Below are 9676 nucleotides of genomic sequence, written 5' to 3' on the forward strand. Positions count from 1 at the left end.
TCTGGTGACTATTTACACATCGGCGAGCTTCAAGAATTTTGAAAGCGATGTGGTTTCTAATTTTAACCCTTGAGTGGGTAAATTTCATGATTGCCAGAACAAACATGGCGTTGTCCATATAGCCGACAGGTAAACTGGCAAAACAATCTTTCCCATTAAAAATTGACTATTTTTTCAAGATTCAAAATAACTTCAAACATATTTTTTCTCACAAAAATCAACAATTTGTTTTACTTTAACATGTAACGGTATTTTGATACTTCTTACAATGCCAATGTAAAAACTGGTTTGATTGCATGGCTAAACATATCTTTCTCGGGAAATCCGAATTGAAAATAAGGCGAAACATATATGGTCGTCTTCAGATATACATACAAGAAATAAGTAGATCTGTCTGAACTTTAGTCAGATTGTATTTCCACATACAAGCGTTACTGGACTTTCAAGTAAAAGGACTGCACAATAATATTATCTGAAACAACCCCCCCCCCCCCTCCATAATTTAAGATAAAAAATGAAAAAATATGAGGGGGTATTTTTTATCGAGTATCCTTAGTATGGAATTTTTTTATTTTAAAGCAGTTTTCTTGATTACTTGTTCGGGCAATTACACAATGATAAATTGTGTCTAAGCTAATAAATATTTAGGCACTTTATTTATCAATTGAAATCATTGATGCGTTTGCTTTATTTAGTGTACCATTTGTTTCGACTATATTGATTAAGGGAGATAAATTTGTTTTCTCTTTTCAGTTGATAGGTCTGCAAATATTGATGAAAACAACAGAAATGTGTCATTTGCATATTCTTAGAAAATGCTGCTTGAAAAAAATGTTTATAATGAGTAGAATGAGCATTGATCTGATGAATCTAGAACACGAAATATGTGTTACAACGGATCATATGTTTTTAACACACTTCCAAACAACTTCAATGTGTAATTCTTTCGTTGTATGTGAAAAATGTCCCAAGAGTAGGTTTGATGTATATGAATTTCTTACAAACTGTCCATTATATTATCCCAATTCACTTAAATATGATAATTAAATGACAATAAATATTTGATTTCTAGTGCATCATAAGGCTATTCAACCTAATTGCATTAAAATACCTGACGATTACTGCGAACTAAATGTACTATAAATGAAAAAAGAATTCTTTTCAATATGCCAGATACCGCCAAAAAAAACCCCACTAGTTCAAGTTAACAAAATGACAAAAATAAACAAAGAATATTGTTTTAAATATCGAGAGGTGTCTGCAAAACCATGTAGATGTAATTCTCGAAATATTTCAGAATGACGAAAAAATCTTTATTTGTCATTCCCTTAGAATAATGTTACTAATTATTTGAAATACTGGTTAATGATTTTGGTAAATGGTGTATCAGACTCCATTTCTAATCTTTATCAAAATTGACAATTTATACCCAGCTTCTTTTTTTCATGTTAGTTTTAAACATTTTTTAAAATCTTTTGAGCAAAATCCATGTTTCTGTTTAAACTTGATTTTACCACATAATATTATGACAATTGTTACCTTTTAAAGATATGCTTTGCTCATCTTTGAGTAAAATATTTTTATCTTAGAAATGCATTGAAATCCATGAAATTCTAACTGAATATGTTTAATTTGAATAAAAGAATGAATTACGAAAGCCTAATACTGTCAAATGAAATAAAAAATAAAAATGCAAAGGCGTTATAACGCGAATAAAGGCGTAGTAACGCGAATCAAAAGGCGTAATTACGCGAATCAAAAGGCGTAATTACGCGAAAAAAAGGCGTAGCAACGCGAATAAAGGCGTTATAACGCGAAACAAAGGCGTAATAACGCGAATAAAGGCGTAGTGACGCGAATCAAAAGGCGTAATAACGCGAATCAAAAGGCGTAATTACGCGAATCAAAAGGCGTAATTACGCGAAAAAAGGCGTAGCAACGTGAATAAAGGCGTTATAACGCGAAACAAAGGCGTAATAACGCGAATAAAGGCGTAGTAACGCGAATCAAAAGGCGTAATAACGCGAATCGAAAGCGTAATAACGCGAATCAAAAAGCGTAATTACGCGAATCAAAAGGCGTAATTACGCGAAAAAAGGCGTAGCAATTAACGCGAATAAATGCGTTATAACGCGAAACAAAGGCGTTATAACGCGAATAAAGGCGTAGTAATGCGAACCAAAAGGCGTAGCAACACAAATCGAAAGGCGCAGCAACGCGAAAAAAGGCGTAACAACGCGAATAAAGGCGTTATTACGCAAATCAAAAGGCGTAATTACGCGAAAAAAAGGCGTAGCAACGCGAATAAAGGCGTTATAACGCGAATCAAAAGGCGTAATAACGCGAATCAAAAGGCGTAATTACGCGAAAAAAGGCGTAGCAACGCGAATAAAGGCGTTATAACGCGAAACAAAGGCGTTATAACGCGAACAAAGGCGTAGTGACGCGAACCAAAAGGCGTAATAACGCGAATTGAAAAGCGTAATAACGCCTTTATTCGCGTAAAAACGCAAAACAATAGGCGTAATTACGCGAATCAAAAGGCGTACTAACGCGAATAAATGCGTTATAACGCGAATCAAAAGGCGTAATAACGCGAACCAAAAGGCGTAATAACGCAAAACAAAAGGCGTTATAACGCTAATTTAATACCATATAAATTCCAAACAGTGGCCTATTAATGTATGGAAGGAAGAACAATGTTGATTTAAATGAATTGATCTAGATGTACGTTTTATTATATACCCGAAAGAATTTCGGGCATATTATGTTATACCCCCTGGCGTCCGTACGTCCGAGCAAACATTTTGGGTTTAGGGGCTATATAACAGTAAAGAGAACAAAAGAGAACAATAGGTTCAATCCGTGATCAAAGGGTTTATGGGCTAGTAGCCCTTAAGAGAACAAAGAAAATAACAAAGAAAATAGCCACTAAACCCAAAATGTTGGAACGTGCGTCCGTCCGTCTGTCTGTCTGTCCGTCCGTCCGTCCGTCCGTAAGCAATTTGGTTTCGGAGCATAACGTAAGTTCCATTTGGCCCACAATATTCAAACTTCGTAGGAGGATTGTTATTTGAAGGAGGTAACACTTTATAACCTATAAGTCACCAAGTCATCTTATATTGGCAAATATTAAAGAGTCTTTATTAGATTATGACAAATAGTTTGCATAATTACTGTGCAAATAGAATGAAAGTTATTGTAAATGTATATTGTATTATTGTATACGAGTTTATATCTTGAGCAATAAATTCAGATCAATATTGGTCTTCCTTTCTCGCAAATTTGATTAGTATAAATATGGTATTAAATTGGCATTATAATGTGTTTAATTTGCGTTATAACGCCTTTTGGTTCGCGTTACTACGCCTTTATTCGCGTTACTACGCCTTTTGATTCGCGTTATTACGCCTTTATTCGCGTTATTACGCCTTTTGATTCGCGTTATAACGCCTTTATTCGCGTTGCTACGCCTTTTTTTTTTCGCGTTATTACGCCTTTTAATTCGCACGGAAGGTCTTATTACTCGTGTGTCTTTTAGGCCTCACCAGTTAGATTAGAATTTGGCAAACATACCTTTTATATCAGTGCCGTTTTGAATTTAAACCAAGCAAACAAATTTCAACATATTCAAATAATATTAATACATGTAGCAACGATCTAAACTTACACCACATTCGAGTATCTATCTGATCAATAAAGAATTAAAGATAGCACATAAACATTCCGATATTGTCTTGATTCTGCTTAATAAATTTTGATTTGACTACACTAGGTTATCTCAGGTCACATTCATGTGAGTTTAACAATTGATTTATATGATTTTATTGAGAAAAACAGTGCACACATTTCTTCATTGCTTAGTTATTGTGGTACGTACCTTCTTCAAAGGTAAGGTAAATCTTTTTCATGACACAAATTTACCACGACGTTTCATATTTAAATAAATGACGACTTTAAAACTGTAATATTCTAGTCCGAAGTTTCATCCTAATATCATGTAATCATTATGTTTTATTTATTGTTCCTTTTCTTCATCATGATTAATGTCTGCGTACTTGAATTCATTCTTATGGAATAAAAAGATATCCAGGAACGAAATGGAAAATTCCAAAGAACAACCGCAAATTCAGAACGCTAACTGGCGACAAAGAAAGGCTGTAGGGGCGTGTATGGGGGAAATGTTTGATAGAGGTCTTTGGACAGATGTTGAGTTTCAGTGTAAAGATCATGATGCAGAAGGAATCATAAAAGCGCATAAAATAGTCCTAGCGGCAAGAAGCCCAGTTTTTGAGGCGATGTTCTTCGGTCCATGTGCTGATGGAAAGAGGGTTGTGGAAGTGAAAAATATCGAATCAGATATATTTCAAGCATTACTGTGGTAAATGAAAGAAATGACTCTTTCCTTAATCAGTAGATTTTTAGCAAAGATCTTATAAATTAATGATTACTTGCTTCTATTACATTTACAAAATATTTGCTCGACTTCCTTGATAGAATATTTAGAGGGTTTTGCAGATTTCACGAACGAATATAGATATAGATATCAATATGTAAGCATGTCAGATTGCTACATAAAGGTAGACATAAAAGAAGAAAATATCATTTTTAACGCTTGAAGACTTATTCAAAAGCAGTTTTACATCTGTATAATGCATGTTCTCCCAATGTCTTTAAGTAATCACTATTTTTCATAATGCAGCATTTAAGTACATTATGGGAAGTAATTAAGTGTATACTTACTCAACAATTCTGCAGTCATTATTAATAATTATGTATTCGTTTTCCCACTACAATTGCATCATTCGTATTCTTCCCCCTTTCAGCAATTTCAATATTCGTATTCGTTTCCCTATCACTAATATCATCATTCGTATTCGTTCCTCATCACACGTTTCATCAATCGTATTCGTTTCCCTATCACCAATTTCATCATTCGTATTCGTTCCCCATCACCAATTTTATCATTCGTATTCGTTCCCTATCACCACTTTCATCATTCGTATTCGTTCCCCATCACCATTTTCGTCATTCGTATTCGTTCCAGATCACCAGTTTCATCATTCGTATAATAGCCATTTTATTTTTAGTTTACGTTGCCTTACCACCTGACAAATAGCAATCATAAGGTGTCACATTATGATCATAGCGACACAAACATAACTCGAAAAAACAAAAACACGAAAACAGGGAAAAGTCGAAAAAACGACACTACGATAGTGAAAAGTCAATGGTATGCTGTTGAAAAGTCGGAAGTACGATGGTGAAAAGTCGAAATTGTGGAAACTCGACTTTAACCATCGTACTTTCGACTTTTCATCATGTTTTTTTCGACCACGACGAATATGATGACGAAAACGCGAAATTATATATGGACCATCGTGGTTTCCTGATTAAACTAATCATCATCGTACATTCGAAGTTACACCATTGTGGTTTCGTTGATTCGATTTCTCACCATCGTGATTTCGTGTGACGAGGATTTTGTTATTGATATGAGCTATTTATATGAGACATGTTTTATTTTAAATATTTCTATTTAGATATATCTACAGCGATACTGTCAACCTTACAGCGGAAATAGTGTTCTCACTCATGAAAACTGCTCATTACTATCAGGTCTCATGCTTGGTTGAATACTGTGCCGATTTTCTTTGCACAATATTATCACCGACCAATGCTTGTGGTATTCTAACACATGCACTTCTATATGAACTCGCAAGCCTTAGAGATATCTGCTGTTCCTTTATTGATAATAATGTAGAGGTTCTAAAGTCAGATGGCTTCTTAGATTTATCAGAAGCAGGACTTTTGTATATTTTAAAAGGTGACACATTAAACACCAAAGAAGAAAACATCATAGAAGCGGCGGAAAAATGGTCAATGAAAAAACTTGATGAAAGAGGTATTGAGCAAAACGGTACAAACGCTCGTAAGATTATGGGTCAAGCGTTCTTTCAGTTAAGAATTCCAACTCTTACAAATAAATCATTAGTTGAGTCAATAAGCAGAAAAGGATATTTGTCTGTAGAGGAATATTCTGATATCGCCGCTTTCATAAACAAAGTTGACGGTATCAGGGTTGCATCGAACTCGTGCATTAAACGAGTGCAAGATAGTGAATCCGTAACAGTGCAATCCGAATATGGTACCGAAGAAAGATATAAAGATATGTCCACATCGTTTAAAATATATTTGAAAAAAGATGTTGTACTTAGAAGTATCGTATTTAACACAATGAAGCCGTATCTTACAGAGTGGCAGACTCTATACACAGAACCTGATGTAACAGAGAAGGTTTCTGTTCCCGGTCCCGAATATACTATTGCCTGCCATAAATATGAAGACAAAATATTGAAGATAAGTAAGGTAATAAAACCATCACCATTCACACGAAAAGCTGTTCATGCAAACTACGACTTTTCAGATACACCATATCGTGTCAGTGTTTTGAAGATGAAACCATACAAAAAAAATATTCTTCCGGAAAACATGAACTTGACATTGTGTGGGAGTGTAGAAATTAAAGCTTTAGAGCTAAAGAAAGAATTTGAAATGCAGCAGCAAATGCAATATCAAAACAACAAGGTTGATTTAAATCCACCATTGATACTAAAAAAAAAAAAATAAATCTCCTCATCTTGTTGAATTGAGATTAAGATATAGAAGCACAGACGATATACAAATACAAACGCTAAATTGTAGCAAAAACTTGACATGTACCAACGAAGATGGAACTATAACAATAAAAAGTGTCGGGGAGAGTCGATTGATTGGAATATCACGGCTCAATTTTCAGAACTTGTCAAATAGGGAGACCACATTCGATTCTCAACCTATGCGAGTTGATACAGAATAATTCCATCAAATAATTTGTTGTTGTCAATGACATTGATGAATATATTTTAATAGTTTAATGTTATGCTGCATATTTTTATTTCGGTAAGAACTCTGTACACTAAATTAATTCATTCATGATGTTCGGGTTTGATGTGACAAGAAAATATATGTATATAAATACATTTTTATTCTGCTACTGTCTAAATTAGTCCAAGAAATTTGTGAAAAAATTGTGCACCTTCTGTGAAAAGCATGAAACTTGGCATGGTGTCAAGGAATGGTATTTCAAGTTATTTCAGCCTGGGATCCACTTTTTATGGCCGCCAAAATCCAAGATGGCCGCCGAAATCCAAGATGGCCGCCAAAATAAAAAATGTACACAGGACATGTCAAAATGAAGTTATTTATGATTAGAAAATGATATAGATTGACATGGGTAGGTCAAAAATAGTAATTTCTTGGAAAAATGCTAAAGTAGCATTGGTAGAAAATTAAATATGGCTTCAAAATCCAATATGGCTGCCATTAAATGATTATATTTTGACAAATTTCTAAAAATAAAGGTAATTTGTATCTTAACAACTTTTCATAGATATAACAAATTAAAAAAGTTGCATTCCTGCATAAAACCTGCACACACAGATGTACATTTACATAGAAAAAACTTACATTTATGGATAAAACCATGCGAGCACATTATTTAGCTTGATATTTCAAAGAATAGGGAGCGAGTGATATTGTACACCAAAGGCGTCAGCTTTACAGTTTGGCTATGTTTTTTCATGCAAGTTGGTTTTGTAAATAATATATGATGGAATACATTAAACCCCTAATACACTTATTTTTTAGCATAATAGAAGGTCACTGTTAAAGGTCAATAACTCTATCATGGATTTTGACAGAATTGTTGTGTCCCTTTTAAATATAGAGAAATTTCATAATCTAGGTTTTCTAGTTTAGCTTTAAAGCACCGAGAACAGTCGAGCACTCTATGATGTCCTACGATAGCTCTTGTCAATGTGCATGATTCTGATACAATGCAAAGCCGCTGATTTTAATAATTTAAATAACAAAAATTAAAGTTAAAATCAATACAAAAACCAGTTTCTTTATGCGGAAAACAACATATCGTAGAATCACCGAAATAGAATGACTAAAACATTATTTTGTGCATCAACATCTACAGAATTGAAAACCTGAGCCCATAGAATGAGGGCTCTGAATGCGTCCTTGCGCTTCTGTAGATGTTAATGCATGAAAAGTGTGAATTAATCCTCTAGTTTGTATTGTATATTTTAGTGCACAGAATTCCTTAGCTTATTTGAACCAAATGTTCAGTATGATTTGAACTACAAAGTGTCGGAGACGTAAGGGTTTCTTCTCCTATCAATTCTTTTTAATAAAATTATTTTTGCATCATCCTTGTGATCGTCTTTACTGCAGCTGTGAGTTCTTTTTCATTAGTAATTTAAGCAGCATATTTTTGTTTCATAAATAACGGAATCAGACTCTCTTATTATATCATTATTTTGGCAATGTCTTGTGAATTGACCAGAAAAAACAGAATGATATTGAACAAAAATATTTTGGTTTTTGTGTTATCAAACTTTAAGTGTTTGACATTATTTTAGATCATAATTCTTTTATATGAGATCAAGATTAGACTTTTGCAGGCTCTTTCTTATTTGATAATTCCAAATGTAAGATTGAGATGCTAACTTACTGACTTACTGCGAATTTCGGGCTGCATTCCAGGGACAACGCTCTTAAATTTTTTGTTAATTTCTCCCCTTTTATATTTTAAAGTAGTTGAAATGCCTGATTAAGCCTTACATAGGCATATGTCTTTTCTGATATTACAATATTATTTTGTTGATTTATAATCTCAGTTTTTTTTTGTATTTCAAAAACAATGGAAAAAACTTTAAACAAATTATAAATTGTTTACTTAGATATCAGAATGCGTCCTCGCGTTTCTGTAGATGTTAAATAGGGTGAATTGTGCAAACCTCTTGTTAAATTGTTGGATTTTTAACAGTTCATAACTAAATGGGTTTTTTGTCACAAAAACAATATGTCTCCAAAAAAACTATGTATTGTAAATCATGTGAATTATGCATTGGTCACTGGGTCATGTGAATATTATTTTACTGTAAAATAGTTTGATTTATTATCTCAGTTTTGTTTTGTATTTCAAAAACAATGAAAAACTTTAACAAAATTGTAAATTGTTTATTTAAATTAAATTATTTTTTCTGTTTGGTTTCCACAACTGTCATAAAAGGACTGTACACAAGAACTAGTGAAAATCATGCCGCATTTAGCTTAATTCATGAGGTTGTCATTTGTTCAGTTTTTTTTATTTATTTTTTTTTTTTCTATTTAGTCCCCCTTCTAGAATCACAATAACAATGAACAATTGAACTTTAACTTGACAAGACATTCGGTTTTAAACATTCAAAACAATGTAGGTGTTAATTATAAATAATTGACTAAAATTTTCTTGTCTATACTGATTAGTATTAGTTGATAACACTTTAAACATTACAAGCTACATATTAATAAATCATTGGAATAAATGACACTACTACGTTTGATTGCAAGTTACCAATGCCCTTGAAAATTACCTAAAATTAAGCAAAAGAAATTTTTATTCGAGGGCAGATTTAATGAAATTATGAGATAGTTTAACTTCTTTTTTTTGTGTTAAAATATTCTTTTTGGTTTTATTTTTGAGTTTTCGTAATCAAGTAAAATGCTTTTAAAAAATAATCTGAGCAAATTTAATTATTGAGCATATTTCAATATAAATCGGATGTTTTAAAACAAAATTTTT

General features: G+C 32.8%; 1 protein-coding gene across 1 annotated transcript; it reads left to right on the top strand.

The window, feature by feature from the left end:
• The first annotated feature begins 3890 nt into the window (after window positions 1-3890).
• LOC132758203 (uncharacterized) lies at window positions 3891-7098 on the top strand. The gene is made up of 2 exons (XM_060749759.1): window positions 3891-4381; window positions 5544-7098. The coding sequence occupies exon 2, from the start codon at window positions 5596-5598 to the stop codon at window positions 6628-6630; it is 1035 nt and encodes a 344-aa protein (XP_060605742.1). The 5' UTR covers window positions 3891-4381; window positions 5544-5595; the 3' UTR covers window positions 6631-7098.
• The last annotated feature ends 2578 nt before the right edge of the window (window positions 7099-9676 follow it).

This window comes from Ruditapes philippinarum, unplaced genomic scaffold (genome assembly GCF_026571515.1).
Source record: "Ruditapes philippinarum isolate M1 unplaced genomic scaffold, ASM2657151v2 ctg21240_1_1_1_1, whole genome shotgun sequence".
NCBI lineage: Eukaryota > Metazoa > Mollusca > Bivalvia > Venerida > Veneridae > Ruditapes > Ruditapes philippinarum.

Coding starts and splice junctions, on each gene's coding strand:
- LOC132758203 (XM_060749759.1), top strand. CDS start 5,596: ATGAAAACTGCTCATTACTATCAGGTCTCATGCTTGGTTGAATACTGT.